The sequence below is a fragment of the Penicillium nucicola genome, assembly GCF_028828085.1.
Source record: "Penicillium nucicola strain IBT 29836 chromosome Unknown utg000008l, whole genome shotgun sequence".
Taxonomy (NCBI): Eukaryota; Fungi; Ascomycota; class Eurotiomycetes; order Eurotiales; family Aspergillaceae; genus Penicillium; species Penicillium nucicola.
The window spans coordinates 788,138-811,895 of record NW_026643132.1 but is presented as its reverse complement, the minus strand read 5'-3'; the positions used below and the strand labels follow the sequence as shown (position 1 = coordinate 811,895).

The following is a 23,758-nucleotide window of genomic DNA, read 5'->3' as shown; positions in this document are numbered from 1 at the left end:
AGTGTGCTCAAATCCATGCTCATGCTCATGCTCATACTCATTTCAAATCGGCCGGGGTCAGCGCCTGAACGATACTAGTACCCTCGCTGAACCTCGTACGGAAGATACGGTTGGCATTTTGGAACATGCCATCCTTCAGTGAGACGACAATGAACTGAGATCCCTTGAAACGAGTCTTAATCAACCGACCAATGTTCTGGGTGTGTGACAAATCCAGAGCAGCATCAACCTCGTCCAGGATGTACATAGGCGCGGGTTTGAACTGCAGGAGTGCCATAATCAGCGATAGGGCAATGAGAGAACGTTGACCACCACTGAGTTCTGTCAAGCTCTGCTTCCAGACCTTGCCCAGGGACACCTTGACTTCCAGACCGTCGGTGATATCTTTGCCTTCTGGGGGATCGAGCTTGGCAAAACTGCCGGGTAGAAGCTCGCTGAAGATTTGTCCGAAGTCGCCGTTGACCTTGACCCAGGTCTTGTGAAGAGCCTCCTTCTTGTATTCATTAAGGTTGATGATGGTTTCTTCAATCTTGCGCTTATCGCGAGTGACCGTCTTCATCATGTTCTTGAGTGCAGCTTCCTTCTTTTCAACGCTGTCAATCATGTTCATGACCTTGGGGTTGATCTTTTTCTTCATGCCCTGAGATCGCTCAGTCAAGTTCCGTAGTGTTGACTTGCACTCAGCGATGTTTTGGTTCTGGAAGTGGTAAGGTGTGTTGGCGCGTCCGAAATGCTCCTTTTCGTCCGCAATCCACTCGTGCTCTTGTTCCATGTGAGCTACAGCCTGACTTGCAGTGTACTGATCTTTTTGTAGCTTTTCGAGCTGATGACCAAGTTTTTGCGCTTCAAGGCCTTCTTCGGTGATCTGAGAGGATTTGGACTGCATCGCTTCCTCCAATTCTCGTAGTTCTTCATCGAAGCCAGTCAATTTAGCCCTCTCATCATCGAGTTGGGCTTGTGCAACATCGTGAGCATCCTGTACTTGTCAGCACTATGATCTTCAATTTTAGTAAAATGACACTTACCTTTAAGCGGGTCTGCTCTCGTGTCTGTGACTCTATTTCTTCTAGTTGAGCCTTCAAGGTGTTGTCGGATTCAACCAACTGCTCCTCGGCGGCAGACAAATCACTACCGACTTGTTCGGAGTCCAGTCTGGTGGTCTGCAATTCCTTCTGCAGCTCCTTGACCGAGCTAGAATTCTTGGTCAGACTCTTCTTGAGTTTGGCGAGTGAGGCTTCCAATTCTGCGAGTTTGTTGTCTTTGTTGTCGCTAAACTCGCTCATGTCTTTCTCAATCCGCTTAATATCCTTGGATGCTTCGGCTTGGCGAACCTTTGCGTCGGCGATGTCTTTCTTCAGTTGCTCGATGTTTGCTCTCATCTCTTCGACGGCTTGGATAATCTGAGACGGGTTAGCACGATCACATAATTAGACGAGCATAAATACATACTGAGGATGAAGAGTTGCTATTGATCTGTTCCTCGGTAAGTCTGATCTCATGGGTCTTGAGATCCAAGTTCTGTTTAATTGAGCGAACAGCATCGAGTTTCTTCTTTTCCTTGTTCATGTGGTCCTCTAAAGTGGCCAGTTGACGCTCCTTGCTTCGCATCTCTTTGGTGATTTCATTCAACTTCTGCAAAGTAACGAGAACTCCACTGGAATTAGGGGAGCTTCCACCAGAAAGAGTTCCAGACGGATCGTAAACATCACCCTCCAGCGTAACACTCTTCATCCGAACAGACGGATCAAAGGTCACCTTCTTGGCTGTGTTGGCATCTTGACAGATAAGTGTGTTACCGAACACGTAGTTCATAGCAGCCAAAACATCTTCGTCGTGTCCAATCAAAGACAAGGCAAGGTCAACCTTTCCGGGGGCAAGATTCTGGGCAGCTCCAATTTTTTCCGCTGAGGCCTTGAACGCGGATATCTTATTAAGGGGAATAATAGTCACACGCTTGCGCAATTTTCCTTTTTGAAGCAGCTGTGTACCAGTCTCTGCACTGTCGACAACCACGTTGTAAAGACGACCTCCAGCACAGATTTCCAAGGCAGTCGCAGCAGGAACCTGATCTTTGTTGAGAGTAAAGAGCTGAGCAACTAGACCTTTAACTTTGGACCGGTCGAAGTTGGGATGGGGGTCTGAGTAATTAAAATCGATGTTCGCTGCCTGTCGCTTGAGAGCATCAGCCCTTTGTCGGAGCTCACGAATGTCGCGCTGCAACCCTGTCTGCTCCTGATAGATCTGTTCCTCCTTTCCAGGTTCAAATCCAAGCCGGGTGAGCTCTGACTCAAGCTTACTGGCTTGTGTTTTGAGACCTTCGAGGTCACGAAGGAGGCCGGAGTTTTGCTCCTTCGCCTTCTTTGCGCGAGGCTCTTCCTCTTTGATCCTCTTCTCAAAGTGATTAATTTTGAGCTTGCCCTGCTCTTGTTCTGTTGCGGCATTGCTTGCTCGGTTGCGGGCATCCTGCAGCTGACCCTGGTAGCCACTCTCTTGGCCTTCCTTTGAAGCAACACCGGTTTGAAGTGTCTGGAGCAGTTCCTCTTTTTGCTCCACCTCGACGTTCTGCGCGTCGAGTTCGGATTTGGCGGCATCGTATTGGGCCTGGACCTTTTCGTAAATCTTTCGTTTCTCCTTCAAGACCTTTTCAAGCTCTGTGACGGTACTTTGGATGGTCGTTCGCTTTTCTCTTTCCTCGTCCATGCTCGCATTCTTCAGATCAAACACAGTAGTCAATCGAACTAGCTCATGCGAGTAATTCTTAACTTCATCCTCCAGTCCCTGGAACTTTCCGCCTTTCCGAAGTTCCTTGTCGCGAGCTGTGCGCACTCGCTTCACGTCCTCCTCCAAGTAGGCGATCTCATTCTTGAGCTTGGATGCGTTGTCCTCCAGATATTGAACTTTACTGCGTTTGTTCTCGCAATCGTCACCCGCAACTCGCAGTCGCTCGCCGCCACGAACATAGTCATGAGCAACAACAAGTCGAGTCAGACGCTCAAGATCATTTTGTGTTTGTTGGAAGTCAAGGAAAGCTCGCTTCTCCGACCTAAGCTTCTCAAGCTTAGGCTCGATTTCTTCTTTCAGCAATTCCTCGATCTCGCGCAGCTTCAGTTCTTTCTTTCCCATTGTCCGGTTGGCCTTTTCCCTGCGATCCTCGAACATTCGTGTACCGGCTGCCTCCTCAATCATCGACAGAATCTCGACTGCCTTCATATTCAAGACCTTTGTGATGCGACCTTGCATAATCAGGAAGTTGGGGTTGTTGATATTCAGCTGAACACTCTGGAACAGGTTCTGGACGGTTTGCTGCTGTGCGCGGTGACCGTTGATCAAATATTTGCTCGTGCCGCCCAGCACAATCTGGCGAGTGACTGAGATATTCGCATATTCCTCGAATCCGATCGGCGATTTCGCTGTATCTCGGTTGTCGAATACGATCGTAACGCTGGCTTTGGTGACACCGGCTTGACCTCGCTTGTAAATGAGGTCCTGGAGATTCTGTGCGCGAACGGTCGACATGTTGGTGATACCGAGTACGAAACAAATGGCATCGAGAATGTTGGATTTACCACTGCCGTTCAGGCCAGTGATGGAGTTGAACGCCTCGTCCCTGCATTGCGCGGTTAGTTAAGTCCGTTACTTTCATCCCACTCTCGCTCCTGCCGAAACACCGAGCCAGCTTTTTGCCTGAACAAGGATTGCGTACCATCCCGAGATCACCGTACGCACGGCGTACGATTTGAAGCCCTGACAAAAGAATTAGCGCGGGAAATGCAGGTCATGCAATGCGACTCACGTCTATGACAATTTCCGTAATCCTCATGGTTCTGGAACGGCGTTCTGCTGCGCAGAGTGCATGCGAGGAAAGTGGAGGGGAAGCGCGATTGTTTTGCCGCAGCAGCTGTTTATGCTTTGCCCATTCGGGTCTGGCGCTGTTGCTGAGGTCAGCGCGGGGCCGTCACGTGCTGGCGAAGTATGAAACTCGGCGACTTCGACTCTTGTCAACCCTATCGGAGACTTACTGTGCTGAGTTACTAGCTGTTGGTTATGAGCAAGAATGAGCAGCTTGATGACTCCATTGCTCTCTGACTCAACCATTACAGCCAAACAAAACATACTTCACCAGGGTACTTGCGCCACGCAGCCAACCACGTATCAACTTGCCTATTATGCACCTCTGGTTTTGGATCCTACAATTTTACGATATTAAAATGAGCCATTCAGAAGCCCTTGATTTATCATAACGGTCCTTTTAGTGTAATGTATAGCAACCGAATTATGGCCTCAGTCTCCACCCACGGAGACATTGTCGGACACTTTTCTACCACTTACATGCCTAGCAGCATGACATGGAGAGATCATGTTGCTTTTCAATCCCAAGGCCAAAACTTATTTAAGATTGCTTGGATCTCATACCTAGAGCTTTCCTCATGCTCTCAACTCGCCTCGTCCTTAGAAGTCTTCCAAATATCAATATACGCTCCAGTCCTATATACTTCCTATCCACCATGCCTCCCAAGGCTGACACCGAAAGCCTCTTCACAAGCGAGGCTTTTGCTGCCCAGTACAAATCTGCCGAGCAATTTACCGGTACATTTGGCCACTCACTCATTGAACAGAGCAAGCTAGTTTATGATGCAAAGGCTAGACCAAGTCATCCTCTCGTTGTTCTCGACAATGCCTGTGGCACAGGCATCATTTCCTGTCTTCTGAATGAAAAGTTGGATATTTCTATCAAACAGAACTGGAAACTGACCTGTGGAGATATCTCGAAGCCACTACTTGAATACACTGCCCGTCGTATGAAAGAGGAAGGCTGGCAGAATGCTGAGACAAAGGTCGTGAATGCGCAAGAGACTGGCCTTCCTAGTGATCACTTCACTCATGTGTTTTCTGCTTTCGGTGGGCTCCCTTTGCTTACACCCTAAGTACAAAGACAACATTGAACTGATTTTGATCTTGTTGCAAGTTCTCATGGCGATTCCCAAACCCTTCGATGCTCTTGATGGTAAGTCCTCTCAACCCCATTTCGAAGTTTCCAATTTAACGATAGATTTTAGAAACTGTTCGAATCTTGCAGCCTGGGGGAACGACCGCCTTCTCGACCTGGATAGAGCGTGAGTCTAAAGTGTCCATAACTCCCCACATAGAACCCAACTAATAAAAGGACAGCCGGTTGGGTTCCAATCGCACGCAAAGCAGTTGCAACTATACCCGGAAATTTGCCATTTCCAACGACGCAAGAATTTCTCAACAACACAGGCGATGGAGAATGGAACTCGGTTCCCTGGATCGAGTTCCAACTCAAAGAGCGTGGGCTAGAGGACATCAATGTCCACGAAGAATCGAGGAACATTGGCGTGCCGTCGTCCCGCTTTACGGATATCACCATTATGATGGTGGGCCTAATCGTCAAATCGTTCTGGACGGAGGAGCAACGCGAGGCAAATGCCGACAAAGTTCGTCCAGCATTGGAGAAGTATGTATTAGATACTTACGGCGAGAATGGGGATGTTGAGACGAAGTGGATTGCTATTATCTCTACTGCACGCAAGCCTCAGTAGACGGAAGATTTACGGTTCATTAAGAACTGTGTACGTTACAGACAGAAAATCTACCGCGCTGAATTGGCAAGGTCATCAAGGCCATTGATTTCACATGATCATACTCTGGATTTCCGTAAAGCCCATTTAGTCCCCGTTGAATCAACGCAACCTGTTCCCAAATGACAATGTACTATCGACCACGCGACTGAGCAATATTACAGAGAACCAGTAAACCAAACGCCAGTGCTGATTGATAGAATTCTGTGCGCCGCACCTTGCTCATATCAATTTCGATATAAAATCATGAGGCGTGATGTGTTGCGCCAACTGGGCGAGTGGCTCCTCGGTTGGGGTCCAACCGGTTGTCCAAGTCTTCGTATCGCAGAATGAACTCGCGCTGTGTCAAAACTGTTAGCTAAACTTTTCTGAAGTTCCGGGGAAAACGACGGTGTATGCTCACTCGGATCTTTTTCCAGCTTGTGGGGTCCCAGAGAAGATAAACTCCGCGCTCGCTCACTCCGCGCTCTACATCAACGGGGCCGGGATATGTTTCGTCGCGGGTCAGCCAGCAACGTTCGAGCTTGTGGTACCGCCATTTGCGGCCCATCAGTTCCTCGGCTACCAGTTCCTGCATGATATCACGGGGCATGCTATAGAAGATGTAGAATAGGGTCTCATCACTGAAGCCAGGGATGCGAGACTGAAGCGGTTGGATATTGGCGACATTGTAACAAGCAGGCAAAGAGAAATCCTGTTCCAAAGGAACTGCTGACATCGATGATACGAATGGGGTAGCGAACGAAGTATGCAAAGGTCTAGGACTGTCAGAAAATATGTATAGTGCAGGGGAATGGCAATGCATACTCAGCCTGGTTCAAATCTAGCCCTAAAGTCATTAGGTCTTGGCCAACGGCGAGACTTGCAACATCCGGACTCTCGCTGTGAATCATGCGCAGCAAGCCAGCCAATCCAAACCTGTCTAACTCGCTCATCTGGGAAAGTGGCGGCTGTTCTGTGCTCTGAGGTGCGTTAGAGACTTCTTGGCCATCGGCATCTTCCGAGGGCCTTTGTTGTAATGCTTGTGGGTCACTGAAGTTTCGCTGTCCTGACAAGACATTGTTGTTCATGTCCTGTTAAAATGTCAGAGTTTCTCCAAAGCTATTTAGACAGGGAAAGCCTTACATCTTTCTCTTGTCCGAGAATACCATTAGGTACTTGGCTGACAGGTGACCGTGAAGCCCCTAGACCTAAACACGGTATCAGTAAATTGATTCGAATGCTTCAAGAAGTTTTCTCAGGGTCTCCTGCCAGTTAAGAAGTGTGCAAAGCCCCTGGGCAGTACAACTATGCATAACTGGGCCCATTGAGATTCGGATATAACATACCAGCGCCATAGCTCCCGAAGCCTGCACCCTGCATCAAAGACCCAGTTCGGCCGAGAGGAAGTTCGGCGGCAGCGTTCCGACCCAAAGGAGGGAATTCTTCAATATTGCCCGTCTGAGGCTGGCCTCCAGCGCCTAATTGGCTACTGATGCCCTGGCCACCATTTCTGAAGTCATCCAGCCGATTGGCGAATTGTGAACCTGAAGGGAACATATCGTCGTGAGGCTGTTGCGGCTGTTGAGGTGTGGGAAGACCTTGGGTTTGAGAGGTACGAGAAGGAGGTTGCGACGTCGGAGGATGCTGTTGCCTTTGAACAGGTGTTTGTTGAGCAGCACGTTGGCTTGCGTTAGCCCACATCAACTGACCAGGGGTCTGCGACTGCGACTGAGATTGTTGTGGTGCTCCTGATAATGAAGGAAACTCCCTAAAGCCACCGATTTCATTAGCTTGCAATCCAGATACCGAATGAAAGCCCCACAGGCCTCGCCTGATAGCACTTACGAGAGATCTAGCGGTGCCGCTGACTGGGATCCCCCAAGACTTTGTGCGAAACTCCCCATGGTTCCCATTGTACGCTGTTGACTGCTCTGAAGGCTCGATGATCCGCTGACGGGTAGATTGAAGCTCCAATTCGCTGCGCCGCCTAATCACTCCTACGTTAGCAATTTCTCAGGCAAGAATATGAGTGTCCCCAAAGTTTAGCCAGAGGCAGGCGCACCAAGTTTGCCGTTTGGCAACTGCGCAGAAGCTAGTAAATTATCTCGGGCCTGTGCTTGCTGTTGCGAGGAGAATCCGAGCATGCCTCTTAGCAGATGCGGGTCTGGTCCTGACACAAGCGTGACAAGTCAGTACGATCTTCGATCGTTTCGCGTCGAGACACGCTTGCTGGGAACACTACCACAGGAATGTATCGGCGTGTCCCTGCAGCAATGTCTCGGTCGCAAATGAAGGCACCGGCTGCGAGGCGTGCCATTGGAGCACAAAACTCCTTGATGCTCAAATCGCTGGCCCGTTTTGACTGGCAAGCACATTCACGATCATCGTCGAGGTATAGTCCGCGATCCAATGCATTCCGCGGAGGTACAAGATAAGGCACGACAAGGGTTTCAAGGGCATTAAAGGAAAATGACGAACCTGGCCTATTCATAGTCGATGCTCCAACAAGAAGCTAGTTGACGAGACCTTGAAGATCTCTTGGAAATGATCACAGAGGACGATTGACCGAGTAAAACGCCGGGGTAGACTCTGTGGAGGGGGAACAGTCCACAAAGGGCCTCTTGGTTCACGCTTGATGCGGCACTGCTCCGCTGGTCGAGTCGATTGGACAGTTAAACGCGCGGATGCTGGGGAATGCCTGGGTTAAAGATCGGACGGCCGCGCACAGTATATTTCGATATGAACGACCTCCAGGATCGTGGGAGAATAGCTGTACGAACTAAAGACACGAATATCCAAGAAACTCGATGACTCTTAGGTGAGTTGGTCGCATCCGTGGGGAAGAGTGTGATATTGCCGCTGGGCACGTGACTGCCTTGCCGCCTCGAAAAAGGCCATCAGCAAACAGTCTCCGATCCCGACTGTCCAGACAACCATCACAACCATGCATTCGCAGGTCCCACGATTTGCCAGCCGCCTAGGAGGCCTGGCTCGGGCTTCGTTGCCTCCTCCCTACCTTGCGCCGTCCCTCCATATTCCCGTCACCCTGTCGCCGGTCCAGTCTTCAAGCTTTTCTTCCACAGCCTCCGTTGCCGTCAATCCTCGACGTGACAAGAGCAAGCAGCGCGGTGTATCAGCTATCCACCGCACCGGTCCCCGACACCCATTGACCGTGTCAAAATGGGAGTTACCAAAGCCTGTGTCGCCGGAGGATATGATTGCACGTGAACAAACACCCAACCACGGACTCTGGGCATTCTTTCCTCCTAACCGTGAGGCATTGAGCACTCCAGAATACGATCACAGCTTTGGTGAGTGCAGCCAATTGGTCAGGGCTTATGAACAGTGCTTATTATTGCAAATACAGGTCGTTCTTGGTCTATTCAAGAACTCCGCGAACGAAGCTGGGAAGACCTACATGCCCTGTGGCATGTATGTGTCCGGGAGCGCAACCGTATTATGACCTCAGATATCGAGCGAACCCGCTTGAAGCCCGGTTACGGTGAATACGAATCCGGTGAACGAGACGCAGTGGTGAGTCGTGCGCGTGCTTTTGAGCTTATACACCCCCCATTCGCCTGGAGCTGGATCGTACTCCAACCCCTGCTCAGGCTCACACTTCCGTTGGGTGATCCTAGCTGACAATTTCACCTAGATTCTAAGCACCATGAAGAACATGAAGCACGTCCTGCGTGAGCGTTGGTATGCGTACGAGGATGCCAAGCGCCTGCTTGAAAAAGGATATGTCCCCGAGAGCTTGTCCGAGAAGACGACCCCCAAGGTCAAGAAGGCAAAGGTTGAACACCCTATGTCTGGAGAGCAGGCTAAGGCCTAGGCCAACGAGTAGGAGTGTATATAGACTCCACCCCGAGTCCAATTTTAGTATGTAACATTAGCTGGGAATTAAATGCGCATGTCCATTACGTTTGAAAATGAGTATCCAATATTATTCAAATGAGATCTGCCCCTGAAAGCTTTGGTTCCAGCTCAGGGGCTCTAAATTGTCAATGATCCGTCTATTACCCTGTTGTGTCGGAGGTTCACTAGTGGCGGATCCGCCTAATAGTTCCCCTTTACCGCTTGCGCGGGGAGCTTAACTTTCTTTCTCTTCAACTTCTCTTTCCTCCTACAATTATTCACTTGTAACCATGGATGAGATTGCCCCCGAGTACGATGTGGTGGTGCTCGGCACTGGTGAGTTGCTGCGCGATGTTTTGCTGTGTTGCTCCTCTTACCCCGCCATTTAAACTGACAGTTTCCAGGCCTGACCGAGTGTGTTTTGTCTGGGTAGGTAACCCACGCTTGCTGGTGGGTTGAGCTATACTCATCATTCTACTTTACAGTGTCCTGAGCGTGAAGGGAAGCAAGGTTCTTCACATCGATCGCAATGACCACTATGGAGGGTAAGTGATCTCGGTCAACCTTGCCCCCCAAGATCCAAACAGCTCACATTGAACCACAGCGAGGCAGCCTCCGTCAACATCGAGACAGTATGTACACCGGTTTATTCTCGTGAGGCTCTGCTAACTGAGTTCTGCAGTTGTTCAAGAAGTACGGCAACGTTCGCCCCGGCGAGGAGCCCTGGAAGAAATATGGACGGGTCAACGACTGGAACATCGACTTGGTCCCTAAGCTGCTCATGTCGAATGGAGAGTTGACCAACATTTTGGTCTCCACCGATGTCACCCGTTACCTTGAGTTCAAGCAGATTGCTGGCAGCTATGTTCAGCAGGGCAAGGGCCCCAAGGCGACCGTGGCCAAGGTGCCCTCGGATGCCGGTGAAGCTTTGCGCTCGTCTCTGATGGGAATGTTCGAGAAGCGACGTGCTAAGAAGTTCTTGGAGTGGGTTGGCGACTTCAAGGAGGATGACTCTGCCAGTCACCAGGGTACGTACTTGAGATGGGGCGAGCTTCAAGGCGGTGGCTAATGCGAAGTAGGATTGAACATCCACGCCTGTACCATGAAGGAGGTCTACGATAAGTTCAGCCTCGAGGATAACACCCGCGATTTCATCGGTCACTCTATGGCTTTGTTCCCCTCGGATGGATACATCAACCAGCCCGGCGCTGCTGTCGAGACCATTAACCGTATTCGCCTGTACGTCAACTCCATGGCGCGTTATGGTAAATCGCCATACATCTACCCTCTGTACGGACTTGGCGAGTTGCCCCAGGGTTTCGCCCGTCTGTCTGCCATTTACGGTGGTACCTACATGCTGAACACCGACATCGATGAGGTGCTTTACGAGAACGGCAAGGTCTCCGGTATCAAGGCCACCATGAAGGACCGTGATGACCAGTCTGAGGCCATGAAGTTCGAGACCAAGGCCAAGAAGATTATCGCCGATCCTTCTTACTTCCCCAACAAAACCAAGGTTACCGGATACCTGCTCAAGGCTATCTGTATTCTGAACCACCCCATTGATAAGACCGACAGCAGCGACTCCCTGCAGCTTATCATTCCCCAGTCCCAGGTTGGACGCAAGCACGGTAAGTAGAACGCTACATTCGGTTAAACGCCGAACTAATGAGTCTAGATATCTACATTGCCATGGTCTCGTCTGCACACAACGTCTGCCCCAAGGGCTACTACATCGCCATCGTCTCCACCATCGCCGAGAACGACGCCAACCATCACATCGAGCTCGAGCCCGGCTTTGACCGCTTGGGTAAGATTGAGGAGACCTTCATGGGTCCCCCCATTCCCCTCTACGAGCCTATCGAGAGCGGCGAGGAGTCCAACATTTTCATTTCCAAGTCTTACGATTCCACATCACACTTCGAGACTACAACTGGTAAGACAATCACTTCCGATCTCATTGGTTCGTCACTAACACCTCTTAGATGATGTTCGCGATATGTACCGCCGTGCCACTGGCGAGGAGCTTAAGGTTGAGGGTCTCCGTGAGGATCAGCAACTGGCTGCCGAGTAAGGGACATACAGGTCTTCTGATAATTTAGGGTTTAGATTGACTATATTTCTCTTGGACATGTGCAATGGTCTCCTTTGTTATCCGCTCTTTTAGCACTATCAAATCAAATGAAGAATTACAAGCGTATCACAACAGTATCACCCAAATTTCTCATAGACAATCTATACAAATCGATATTCAACGCACCATCTAAGTACAACATCCTCCCCCAACTCTTACCCCTCTACCACAACGGACCAATCTAAATCCTCTGCGTAACCTCTGGATCCGTATTCGCCTTCTCATGCTCCCCAACAACACAAATATCCCGACTATCCGCCCGCTGGATCTCAGCCCTAAGCAAAGCGAGCCTCTTCCCAACATGAATAACCTCACAGACGATCCGAGCCTCCGTCCCCGTCGGCACAGGCCGCAAATACGTAACCTTCAGGTTGCGACTCACGCCCCCAAAGGAGAACTTGCCTGGCTCAGACACGCCCAGCAGGATCGTCGTCGACAAGACGTCGATTAGTGTTGCTGCGCACCCGCCGTGCAGGTTACCCATCATATTGCTTAGTGCGGGCGTTACAGTGAAGAGGAATGAGACTGTTGCTGGGGGGCCGCGGCTTGCTGCTTCAAAGCGTAGGTTGCAGTTGCGCGCGTCGACGTCCCAGTGCTGGGGTTTATTAGCTATTTAATTCATACTTTGTTGGGGGGTTTGGTGGTGTAGGAGAGGCTGCTTTGTCGTTTTATATAGCTTGTAGCTTGTAGCTTGTCTGTGGATGTGTAGTTGCGCATACCTCTTCATTCCCCAGACCCATGCGGCCTGTATACTCAAACACGAGTTCCTCGAACTCGTCCAGTTTCCGTGACGGGGCAGTGATCGCGTGGTCTGACATGATGTTTGATGTGGAGAGCAAATGGGGCTATCAAGTGAGTATCAAGTGAGTATAAGGGAGAAATAAGAGTTGTGAGTTCTCCACCGGCATGGATTGGACCTCGGCTGGGCTGATGCCGACCATCGACTCCGTATTGCTCGGAATATAGTCGGCAGATGAGATTGATGCGACTGGAAAGTGATTGGGTGCTTTTCACCTGTTCACTACATTTGGCTGTCATAACGTTAAGTTATGCTGCCATAGTTCATGCTGCCATGCTGTCTAGCTGTCGAGTTTGTCAGGGGCAAACCAGGTTGACAGAATTAATAGCCATGCGATTTACAATCCTTGAAGAAATATTTCTATAGATTTAGATCCCTGAGAGAGCTTCACCCTATACACGACGCAGACCCAGAGCTCCTTGCGGCACCTGATTTCGCGTCACGCGTCTCGGCCTGAGGCGAGAAATTCGGCCGCAATTGTTGCAATTGTTGTCCTCCGACACTCAACAGTACTCTGACCTGGGGAACACTGCCTTTGTTGGCACTGATCAATGTGCCGCTAATTCTCTGCTAATTGTAATTGGTACGTCAATCCGCTTGAGCGAGCTCCTTAAATCACTGGTCGCAGCTAGACGGTAGACAGTGTTGATTCAATTTCTGACGTCAACTGATACAGCATTCGCAAACAGAGCCCAGCGTGGTCATCTCGATATAAAGCTCCCTCGCTTCGCATACCTTCCAATCGCATCAACCCCTCAATTCGCTTCCCCAAATCGCAGCTATGAAGGACCCCCGTGCATCGAAGCGGAGAAGAGTCTCCCAGGATGAAGACGGGGACATTGAGATGGGCACCGAAGATGAAGATGTCTTTGCTATCCCATCGTCCCCCGATAGCGATAGAGCATCTCCGACGCCTAGAAAAGCATCCCGGCGCCAATCTACCCATACCGAGGAGGTGCAGACACCCGCACGGGCTGGAACACGGACAAGTGGACGACAGCGAAAAACACCGAAGAGGTTTGAGCAAGAAGCTACTACGCCATCTTCGAGGCGCAAATCGGCAGCTACACCGAGGAGTGGGCGTCCAGCCCGGAGCGCGCAAAAGCCAACACAATCTCCTCTGGTAGACGAGGACGACGATGGCGCGGAAGAGGTCGAAGAGGAAGACGATGATTTCAAGGATGAGGAGGAAGATGAGGAAGATGCTGAAATGGAAGTTGATGAGCCCTCTCCGGAATTTGCTCCCCGCGCTGTGGCCAGGACTAGATCAAGAAGAAGCACAGCGAAGCCCAGAGCCAGCAAAAAGGTCTCTGACGAGCCGAAAGAAAAGTCGCCTTCGCCGGAATACCAGGACGGTCTGGATGATCTTGTGGCGATGCAGCTTCAACAAGATCTCCATGAGATCCAACCGGCTCTGCAGGATGCCGTGGAGGTCTCTGAGCCTTTGCCAGAATACGCGGAGAAATTCCAAGCACTCTGCCAGAGTGGTCTAGGGGATGAAGTGCGCATTCTTTCAACCATTCTGCTTGAAAAGCTGTCTGGGAAACGACAGGTTCCGCTACGAGGGCTTGAGCCGGAGTACCAAAAAGTCCATCAACTAGTTGAGTCAACTGTCTCCGTCGGCGAGGGTAACTCAATGCTTCTTCTTGGGTCTCGGGGATGTGGAAAGACCGCCATTGTGGAATCGATCATCTCATCTCTTGCCAAGGAGCACAGAAATGATTTCCACGTTGTTCGTCTTAATGGTTTCTTGCACACGGATGACCGTCTAGCTTTACGAGAGATGTGGCGCCAGCTCGGTCGTGAGACTCACACCGAGGACGACGCCGCCAAGGTCAGCTCTTATGCAGATACCATGGCGACACTGCTGGCTATGCTATCACACCCAGAAGAACTGTTCGGGGCTTCGGGGGGTGGAGGTGCAACTGCTGCGAAGTCGATCGTGATCCTGTTGGACGAGTTCGACTTATTCGTCACCCATCCAAGACAGACCCTGCTGTACAATCTGTTCGATATTGCCCAGGCACGCAAGGCACCAATTGCAGTCATTGGCCTGACGACCAAGGTCGACGTCACCGAGATGCTCGAGAAACGTGTCAAGAGTCGTTTCAGCCATCGATACGTCTACGTCCCACTCCCTCGATCCTTCGAGAACTTCTCAGATGCCTGTCTAGGAAGTCTGGATCTAAATGAGAGCGAGATGGCAGGTATCGCAGATGAACTCGGTACCGAGCGTTCCCTAGTCGAGTCAGACAAATGGAAGACGCTCCTCGACGGATGGCAAGAATATCTCCAGGTAAGGACAATCTACCATCCGCCATCAACACTGATGTGTCAACATACTAACAACCACCCTCTCCATAGCACATGTGGAACGACAAAGACCTCCAATTCCACCTGCGACGAATCTACAACCAAACCAAAACCCCCAAAGAATTCTTCACAAGCGCTCTCCTCCCCATCAGCGACCTCCTCCAAAGCGTGTCAACCCCAGACCCCCAAACCACCCCCCAAATTCCAACCCCCAAAGCCTTCACATCCCAACCGCTCTCCTGCCCCGACCCAGCACCCCCCCCCTTCTCAACATCAATCACATCATCAAGCCCTTCCTCCCTCCCCCTAGCCCTGTTAGTAGCAGCAACCCGCCTAGCAGCCCTCTTCGATCCCGGAACCGACGGTTCCCAGAGCATGACCCCGCTAGCACTCTCCTTCCCAGCTGCATACGCGGAATATGTGCGGCTGCTGACGTCTGCGAAGACAAATGCTTCTGTGAGTGGTGCGGCTGCTACGCCTGGAAGGGTCTGGGGACGGGACGTTGCCCGCGAGTCTTGGGAGAAGTTGTTGAGCTGGGGTCTTGTTACCCCTGTTGGCAGTGGGAACGGAACTGCTGATGGGCAGATGTTCCGCGTGGAAATTAGTTTCGAGGAGGTTATTGAGATGGCTGGGTCTGGTGGTGCTTTGGGACAGTGGTGGCGTGAATAGACTTGGTGTGTTTGGGAGCTGGTTTACCTGCTCTTGTTTAACGTTAAGTTAACGTTACTTGTTTCTCACTTATTTACTTACTTCCAATCCAGGCTTGTGTTTGTATTAGTATTGTATCTAGTTGGTGGGTGGTCTCAACTCCTTGAGTGTTGGCTCTATAGATCATAACTTGTTGCGTTTCTATCTATAATACGGTCAGGCCCTTGGGCCTTGAATATGCTATGTGAATAATGCTAGCTAATGTAATCTCTAGCCGGTGACAGACAGACGACAGAAATCGATTATAGATAGCATCTCATGCGCATGTCTATATACACTTCTCAGACACCATACACTACGCAGAAGAAGCAAAATCGTCGTGTCCAGTGCCATTTCCATTGGAAATGAATATAATAATATGACATACACAAACAGACCAGAACTCGCTCGCTGTGCCCAGGAAGAATGCAGGGTACTTGAAGGAAAGAGGAAACCAAAAAGAAAGAAGAAAAAAAAATAAACAGGAAAGCAATGAGAAATGGTAAAGGTTGCAAAATGAGCAAAAGAGAAAAGAAAGTGGAATCATATGAAATGCTCAAAAGAGACAGAAAAGAAATGCAGGAAGAAAAGATGATGATAGAGATAATGTGAAAAGAATAGGAAAAACATGCAAAAAAAACGCCGGGTCTGATGCTCAATAGCGTTGAATAAGAAGCAGCCTCCCATTCTTTCATGTTGGTTTGTTGTTGTTTTTTTTTTTGAATGTTTTCCTGGTGTTTCTTCTTCTGGTTCTCTTCTCAACGCGCCCCTGTTGCAGACCTTGCAGACCTTGCAGACCGGTTCGGATGAAAGAACCAAGGGATGATATGAGATGAAAGAAAAGGTAAGAAAATGGAAAAAGAAAAAGAAAAAGCAATGCCATGCGAATATTACAAATAATTTTCCAGTTCCGGCCTTCTCTATAACATGAGCCATCGATCATAACGTCTTTCGTTCGGAGTGGGGGAATCTCGTGACGAGTGGGATTAAAGGAAAGGACAAAAAAAGAAAAAGGGAATTGGAGATAATGGCAGCCAGAGACACCCAGAACTCTACTCATCAGAGTCACTGGGTATATACTGTACTGCATGCGGAGAGGTAAGGAACTTCGTGGAAGCGATCGTGACGAGATTGGTGAAATCGGGTCCCAAAAGCTGCCGGATACTTTTGTGCCCTATGGAGGGGGGATCCGTGTTTGGGGGGTCCACAAGCATGAGGTGTATGTGCAGAAATACGTTCGACTAGTGTGCCTCAATGGGACTCGAATGCTGTAAAACCGCAGGTGTTGAATGTTTCGGCTGCTGTGTGCACCGAGGGCTCATGAGGAGTCAGAATCGCAATGGTACGAGTCGTCTTCGAAGGGGTTACGCGCTAGGTCAATGCTTGTGGTCGGTGGTTGTCAGGCGCGGGCTGACCGGCTCATACTCCGCTCGGGGATTGTGGGAGCGTTCGGTGTGGGTGAGTATGAGCGGGAGCCCCCCAGAATGTCCACATCGTGCTCTTGTAAAACGACGGAGTACTTGGGATCGCGCAGGAATTTGGGAACCGAGTCACTGGACATCAACTTGAACACGGAGGTTTGAGCCAGCTCGAAGAGGTGGACCACTTCCTGCAAACTCTTGAACATGGACTCGTCATCGCCAACGGCCTTGGTCATGCGGCTGGCCAGGCTGTTGCGCAGGGCATGGTCGATGTTCAGCTCGCATGGAGAGCCAGGAGCCAGGAAGGCGTTGTACAATCCGTAAGCAGCAGCCAAGGTTTCCCGGACCGAGTCAACCTTGTTGAATGTGCCCACCTTCTCCGCCTTGTGGTAGTTGGAAGTGAATTCGGAAACATCGAGATAGAAGGAGAGGTTCTCCTCGCAGAGGGAGTAGCGAAGGAACTCGCGGAAAAGGAGACGCAGAGCGGGGTCTTGGAGGATGTGGGTCAAGCGGGCGTTGTTAGAATCCTTGGGCATGCCACGACTGTCATAGGTGGTCGCGTTTTCCCGAGCCTTCTCACGGGCAATCCATCCACATACACGCTGTCCACGCTCGGTAAAGCCATAAATAGCATATTTGGAATGTTGGAAGTGAGCGTTGTTTCCACCGTCAGGGAACGATTTATCGTCCTGGATCATCGTGATGAGGCCGTACTTGAGGAATAGCTCGGCAATCAGGGAGGTTTCGCGGCGCTCAATTGTGGTCGAACAATCCATCAGCCAGTCCACTGCTCCCTTTCCAGTGAAGGTGTTAGCGTAAACCTTGCCATCCTGCAGCTTCCGTTCCCGGGCCACCTTGACACCGACCAAGCCGTTGGTGTAGTCGCTAAGAGAGTCGGAGTCGGAGGTAGAGATGCTGCTCTTGACATTGGGGCCATCCTGGCCAGCAAAGCGGCGGAAGATGACCTCAATGGTCGCGCGGTCGTGAGACAATTTATCGGATTCGGTGTCGCGCTCGAGGTTCACCAGTTGCATGGTGTTGCGAGGGGACTCTAAAACGTCCATCACGTGCCGGGCGGTAATACCGTTCCGCTGGCAGAACCGCTGCAGGATGTTGATGCCCTTGGGGGTGAGCTGGAAGAGGGCACCCTTGAGAGGGAAAATCGGAAGTGCTTTTCCGTCCACGGATTCGATAAAGCGCGCATCGACAAATCGCTGGCAGACAGATCGGGCCATTTCCTTGGCCATGGAGAAAGTGGTGGTTGTGGTGGTGGTCACGATACGGGAGGGGTCCTTGGGGTCGGGCATGCGGTTGGATTGGGAGAACTTGAGCGAGCCCAAGTTGTTGATGGCCTCTTCGGAGGTAAATGTGTGGTCATATCTTGTGAACCGAACGCGGTGTGAATCCAACTTCAAGCTAACCATCAAGGTGGAGAACAAATCCATGAAATCCTGCGCACATCAGCTTCAATTGTCCCCAAATTGAGATCCGGTTTCGCAATTCCAGTCAACACCTACCTTGGTGAATGGGCGCTCATCTTCGGTCATGCGCAATAAGCGCGATGATGTCTGATGCATCTTGGGAGAACCGCACGGCGGGTCGGAGCGGGAGTCTTGAGGGGGAGTCGGAAGGCGCTGCAGAGTGAAACGACGCTTTAATGGGGTCGTCGAGTCGGCCAACGCCGGTGAGCAAGGGCGCGAGGAACCGGTCAATTGCTCGTAGGTATCGTCTAGTGGTGGGGTCAAAGGGGTCGCGGAGTGTTTCGACAAACTAGTGTAGGAAGTCGACGAGCGTAATGCGGATGCGTTCTGTAAGCCTAGGGCAACAGTGGTCTTCTGGGCCAAGGCAGCAAAAGAGCGACGGTTGCGAGATATAGAACCGGCTACAGAGCCAGTGAAGTGTAGAGGATCAGGAGAGGTACGTGAAGGGAGAGAATCTTCTCGGTAGTGGCTCCCGGGTTGGGTTGGCATTGAGTCGGGCGAACCAGACTTTGGAAAAAGTGGGTTAGGTCAACCTGAAAAAAACATGAAAACATGAAATTTTAGGGAAATTGGGGGAGGGGGGAAGATGAATAAAAAGGCTCAAAAATCGTATTTATTCCTAAAAGGAAAACTAAAAAGGAGGGGAGGAAAATGGGCAGGGGGAAACGGGAAAAACGAGGGAAAAAAGGCGAAAAAAGAAAAAGAAAAAAAGAGGAAGAAAAGAAAAAAAAGGAAAAATGAAAAAAGGTGAAGAACAGGCTGTCATCCATTGACCCACAACCCACGCGTGAGTTTGCATACAACGTGGGAAGATCGGTGGATTGTATTGTGTATTGCCTCGGTATGGGTGGTATTGAAAATCCATGATTTGGAATAACGACCCACATACCATACTTGTCTCATACCCATACAAGGTCGTAGAGTCCATGATATACTCGATCCATCTCCAACCTTGGATCACCTGCTCTAGAAGAGACAATCAAACTGTGGAAGCTTGATCAATGCCCTGATCACACACAGATTTACAGTGTAGTGTCCTGACAGGGCACACTTCTCTTACCCTTACCCTTACACGTACGGAGTACTCCGTACGGGTGGGGATCCACCCGATCGGCAGTGGGGCGAAGACAACGCTTTCCTCTGATCCCCCAGCCTATTGTAACTATCTACTGTGTCGAACTGCATCGGTGTTTCGGCACCCACGCTAACCCCTTTTTGTCTTCCTTTGATTCTGAAACTACACTATCCTCAGGGCGAAACTTGGCACCAGCCGAACCTGAATTAGATCATTGCGTAATACATTCAAGTATCAAAGAGAAAAAAAATATCAAAATAAATAAATGGGAAAAATCAAGTAATCTCACCAGGCTTCCATGGTGATTCCATTCTTCTTTTCACACCCTTGTCCCACGTGGGCACACGTGGAGATGATTAGCGTCTGAGCGCTCCCCTCTTACTACTTTGCGACTAGAGCGAGGCGCAGCCTCGCATATCTATTCCCCTAAATCTGCGATTGAACGTTACGGTTGGCGCCCTACCATTCAACATCCTACACTTTAACCGCTGATACACAGGAACAGCATCATTATCGTCGCTTATTCACCAGTCATCATTCATCGCCTAGTCTGATCACCAACTATAATTACCCAGGGGCATCACATCATCCGTCACCCCGGCCACCCCGGTCACCCCGACCTGAGAATACGAGGGGGCCAAAACTTAGAGTATAGAAATGCAGGGGTTCAAGGCGTAGGCTTCGGCTCAATGACTCAGTCCGATCCAACGCTAGCCGTCGCAACGGTCATCGCGAGAGCCTCATCTTGGGAAAAGTATCCGACATGGCACGACGGCCCCAAGGATCTCACTTGCATGAACTATGTCATCAATCTGAGCTTCCAGAGCGCAATCTGGAGCTGTCAGACACGTCAACATGTCTTCCGAATGGCAGTGCTCAAAGTTCAACCCCGACCAACCACAGAGCGTAAAAGAGATCACGCGAAACATCAGACGTCAATGTGAAAATCATCCCAAGTACCGAAATGCTATTCCTAGAACAGTCTACTCTACTGTACGCCTGGGCAAAAAGGTAGAGTATCTGACCGCTCAGGCATCCCCGGTGATAGATACAAATTGAGCAATGCTCGGCAAGGAATACGGGATTCTGTCAGAGTACCACTGTCCCGGGTCCAAAGCTGGGGAGGGGGCCACTCCTCCCAAGATAGTTAATGAGTAAGAGATTTGTCACCCAAAGTATATTTCATAGGAAGTCCAAATCGAACCGAGCGTCATACGTGATAAGTGATACTATCGATGATCAGCGATATGTACTGTGTATAGTTGATAGCACCGATCGAAGAATCATAGAACACGCAATCCCCACGAAACTGACTGATAGAGAACATTCCAAATAACGACATGTCATAAACGACTCGTGGAGAGATCGATCGTGATCGATCACATCTATCTACGTAATCAGTCAACACTCCTAGAGGCTCAGGGACTACTGTAAATACGGTTCACGATTCACGATCGAAGCCACGCCACGTGGATTTGGGGATCCAAGCGAAACGAGATTGTGCTTAACCTTGTCCAGGGGAGATCCAAACTTTTTCCCATGTGGCGAAAATCGGGGCCCAAAAAAAAAAAAAAAAAAAAAAAGAAGATTGGAAAAAAAAGGGCGCCAAACTCCGGGCAAAATGCGATTCTTGGCTCAGCCCTAGGCCGAGCAAAGCCGAACCGCTAGAGACCAAACCTTCTTTTATATCTTATACGGTGCCAGCTATACGATCACTAGAATCTACTGTGTGGATGAAGGGAAACAAGAAAACTAACCATGTATGCTCTAGTCTGTCTTGAGCTTAGTATCTTCAACTTCAATACATTACATGGAAATATTACCCATAATCACTTATCAAGAAATCGAGACACTAGCGCCGATAGTGGATTCAATCCCTGTCGCTTTATTCCGCCCTCACTAGTCGATAAGTGGATTACCGCTCCAATTTTTGAGGCCCGCTAACAGATTGGCTCACGGAGGTTTTCCTCTTGTAGTCTAAACTTGCGGTCAGATGCTCAACGGTGTATGGAGGACCCTCAATTGATTTGCGTGTTGATCCTCCATGCTATACATCTCCCACGGAGAATAACACGGTATACCGGAGATAGGTGGGTATGGTATGGTAATTGAGAGGGCCACTTTTGCACTGTATTGTATTTTGATCGGTACCAAATTTAGACCCTAATCTAATGTACGAACATACTGTACAGAAGGGTGGACATTTGTACCCTACACATTCCAACATCCCTGACTGCCACGCGACAATAGATTCCTGCAGGACATGGCTAGCACATTCATGCCCTTTTTGGCAAACTCACATATCCAGGGGTTTCAGGAACACATGTGGTAATGTCACTGTTACTCCATGTGCATATTTGGGGGGGTTTCCGGTTTTTTTTATCCTTTTTAGACCCCGTACTCAACCTTGCGAGTCATAAAACTCAAAATGGGTGACCCCTAGGGTAGTCATTTGCCAAGACATTATGGTGGATATACAGACTCGGGGGGGGAGGGGGCCTGGGGTGTCGATCAGTTGAGTGCAAAGCTTATGCATGTATACCCTGGTACTGGTACTACTCACTCCTCGACTGGTACTGCTATATGGTACTAGTCTGAAGTCTGCTACCATGACATCCTCCTTACCGGTGGCTGATTCTAGTAGCTTTGATTCGGCTTCCTTCTGCACGGTTACTAACCGGTACATCTACGTACATGTACCTCTACATACACATGCACAAGGACGCGCATGTGGCAGTGGCGGAATCCAGGGAACCAACATCCGAAAAGCAAACCTTGTCCATGGCCTTGGCCCTTGCCTCTGTCCATGCCTTTTAAGAGGAATGTGGCTTGAAAGGATTGGGTTTCAAACTATGCCCTGATGCTGCGTGGGCTCGGACTGATCGACGAAACTCTAAATGGCGTCTCATGGCCATCTCGTGGATACTGTGCATGTACATGTACATATGTACTCTGTAGCCTGGGCTGGTTGGTGATAGCATGATTTGAATTTGAATTTGAATTTCATTTTTGGCTAGGTGGCTGGGAAAGAGGGTTCTAGATAGAGGAGTAGCCCCTTGATACAACAGATGGTCTCTAGGCAACCTGGTGCCAGGATTGAGCAATGGTTGTTTTTCTTTTCTTGGCTCTTATCCTTATCCTTTTTGTTTTCTCCTGACTGACTGTACTGCTGAATCGGGATTGTGATACGTAGATAAGCTGGATTGATCTAGACCAATCTCAACGAAGCATACTGTACATGTCTACGTAGGCAGTGGACAGGCCCAAGCTGCCGGGGATAGCTATGAATGTGGGGAGGGCACATCACCAATCACCCACGCGCATGTCCCGAATACAGTACATGCACTACAGTACATGCACCTATCCCATAAAGTTACAGTAGCAAAAAGCCAGCCACGTGGAATGCCGCAGATCAACCATTCCGACTCGCAAGCACAGATCCGGGATCAACACGTATTAGCCCATTCAGTCCGACCCTAACCCCCAAAGAGACCGGAAGAGATAGGATAGACACTGGACTGAGCCAGTCAATTCACGGATGGCAGCGGAAGATCGAGGCCAGGCCCTCCTGATATCCCTTCCCTCTTCCATATATAGCCTCTGTGGCTTACGCAGCTACCAACCTCAGCCGCACGGCGAGTCTGGAGCTTCCAGTCAGTTTCCAGCTGTGGCATGGAGCTCGAAGCTCCGAGCTTGATCTGCCTCGCAGGGATGTCACTCCCAGGGGGCGCCTGAAGGAAAGTAACTTCCCTAGCGAGGGACTAGTGATTGGACTAGTGGGACCTGGGGGTGCACGTCGCAGAATGTGCACCGAGCAGAGCCTCACATAGTGTAATATACTTGTACACGGATGTGGTTAGTGTATTGTTCACGACTGATTGGATCGAATTAAATTTGGAGCTTGAATAGATTGTCTATCGCCGTAGCCGCAAATATCATGAAACGGGCGTCCTGGCTCATGACTCGGGTAAGTGTATGAAATAGAGAGCTGTCAGATTGTGGATTTCGGACATCCCGCTTACGAGGATGAGGGGGGAGAGGGCTTGCAGGCACAGCAAGAACCACGTCGGGTTTTGTGACGGTATCCTTACTGTGATCGGATCCAGGTTTCCTTTTGCAAATAATGTGATTAGCTCAGCAGCCCCTGTATTCCCTGGTGGTAAACTATACCTGTATCTTACCCGTGAACCCATGGATACACTGCGTGATCCACTTGCTGAAAACGGCCTCGTCACGTCATAGACTTTGAAAACCTTCACTTCTTTACAGAATGAAACGAAGCTACACTTTGTGGCTGATGGTTTGTGAGTCCCGACCGAACCAGCCGTGGCTGGCCTTGAGCACGGCGAAGTCCGGTGTGGCAAACTGGTCTCTCCTCTTCCACGCTAGAAGGCTAGCAGCCTTCCAG

The 23,758-nt window shown here is 50.1% G+C and overlaps 9 protein-coding genes across 9 annotated transcripts; 4 read left to right on the top strand and 5 right to left on the bottom strand.

Moving 5' to 3' along the window:
• Positions 1–37: 37 nt before the first annotated feature.
• Positions 38–3,820, bottom strand: N7511_007786 (condensin subunit SMC2; the record flags this gene model as incomplete). Its single annotated transcript, XM_057130163.1, has 5 exons — positions 38–976; positions 1,026–1,400; positions 1,450–3,607; positions 3,704–3,744; positions 3,794–3,820. 5 exons carry the CDS (start codon positions 3,818–3,820, stop codon positions 38–40), a joined length of 3,540 nt encoding a protein of 1,179 aa, XP_056981946.1.
• Positions 3,821–4,505: 685 nt separating this feature from the next.
• On the top strand, positions 4,506–5,561 carry gtmA (gliotoxin thiomethyltransferase; the record flags this gene model as incomplete). The annotated part of the gene is made up of 4 exons (XM_057130162.1): positions 4,506–4,899; positions 4,967–5,005; positions 5,058–5,114; positions 5,170–5,561. The coding sequence occupies 4 exons, from the start codon at positions 4,506–4,508 to the stop codon at positions 5,559–5,561; spliced, it is 882 nt and encodes a 293-aa protein (XP_056981945.1).
• Positions 5,562–5,844: 283 nt separating this feature from the next.
• N7511_007784 (NOT2/NOT3/NOT5 family protein) lies at positions 5,845–7,726 on the bottom strand (the record flags this gene model as incomplete). Its single annotated transcript, XM_057130161.1, has 7 exons — positions 5,845–5,940; positions 6,004–6,358; positions 6,408–6,673; positions 6,726–6,790; positions 6,929–7,350; positions 7,428–7,569; positions 7,645–7,726. The coding sequence occupies 7 exons, from the start codon at positions 7,724–7,726 to the stop codon at positions 5,845–5,847; spliced, it is 1,428 nt and encodes a 475-aa protein (XP_056981944.1).
• A 5-nt stretch (positions 7,727–7,731) lies between these two features.
• N7511_007783 (uncharacterized protein) lies at positions 7,732–8,073 on the bottom strand (the record flags this gene model as incomplete). Its single annotated transcript, XM_057130160.1, has 1 exon — positions 7,732–8,073. The coding sequence occupies one exon, from the start codon at positions 8,071–8,073 to the stop codon at positions 7,732–7,734; it is 342 nt and encodes a 113-aa protein (XP_056981943.1).
• A 453-nt stretch (positions 8,074–8,526) lies between these two features.
• mrpl4 (mitochondrial 54S ribosomal protein uL29m) lies at positions 8,527–9,417 on the top strand (the record flags this gene model as incomplete). Its single annotated transcript, XM_057130159.1, has 3 exons — positions 8,527–8,893; positions 8,950–9,116; positions 9,238–9,417. 3 exons carry the CDS (start codon positions 8,527–8,529, stop codon positions 9,415–9,417), a joined length of 714 nt encoding a protein of 237 aa, XP_056981942.1.
• A 313-nt stretch (positions 9,418–9,730) lies between these two features.
• N7511_007781 (secretory pathway gdp dissociation inhibitor) lies at positions 9,731–11,523 on the top strand (the record flags this gene model as incomplete). The annotated part of the gene is made up of 8 exons (XM_057130158.1): positions 9,731–9,776; positions 9,845–9,869; positions 9,926–9,985; positions 10,045–10,072; positions 10,123–10,468; positions 10,520–11,071; positions 11,119–11,376; positions 11,426–11,523. 8 exons carry the CDS (start codon positions 9,731–9,733, stop codon positions 11,512–11,514), a joined length of 1,404 nt encoding a protein of 467 aa, XP_056981941.1. The 3' UTR covers positions 11,515–11,523.
• A 232-nt stretch (positions 11,524–11,755) lies between these two features.
• Positions 11,756–12,392, bottom strand: N7511_007780 (PaaI family thioesterase; the record flags this gene model as incomplete). The annotated part of the gene is made up of 2 exons (XM_057130157.1): positions 11,756–12,169; positions 12,294–12,392. The coding sequence occupies 2 exons, from the start codon at positions 12,390–12,392 to the stop codon at positions 11,756–11,758; spliced, it is 513 nt and encodes a 170-aa protein (XP_056981940.1).
• A 762-nt stretch (positions 12,393–13,154) lies between these two features.
• N7511_007779 (origin recognition complex subunit 4) lies at positions 13,155–15,355 on the top strand (the record flags this gene model as incomplete). Its single annotated transcript, XM_057130156.1, has 2 exons — positions 13,155–14,669; positions 14,738–15,355. The coding sequence occupies 2 exons, from the start codon at positions 13,155–13,157 to the stop codon at positions 15,353–15,355; spliced, it is 2,133 nt and encodes a 710-aa protein (XP_056981939.1).
• Positions 15,356–16,772: 1,417 nt separating this feature from the next.
• Positions 16,773–18,764, bottom strand: flbA (developmental regulator FlbA; the record flags this gene model as incomplete). The annotated part of the gene is made up of 2 exons (XM_057130155.1): positions 16,773–18,245; positions 18,312–18,764. 2 exons carry the CDS (start codon positions 18,762–18,764, stop codon positions 16,773–16,775), a joined length of 1,926 nt encoding a protein of 641 aa, XP_056981938.1.
• Between the last annotated feature and the right edge of the window lie 4,994 nt (positions 18,765–23,758).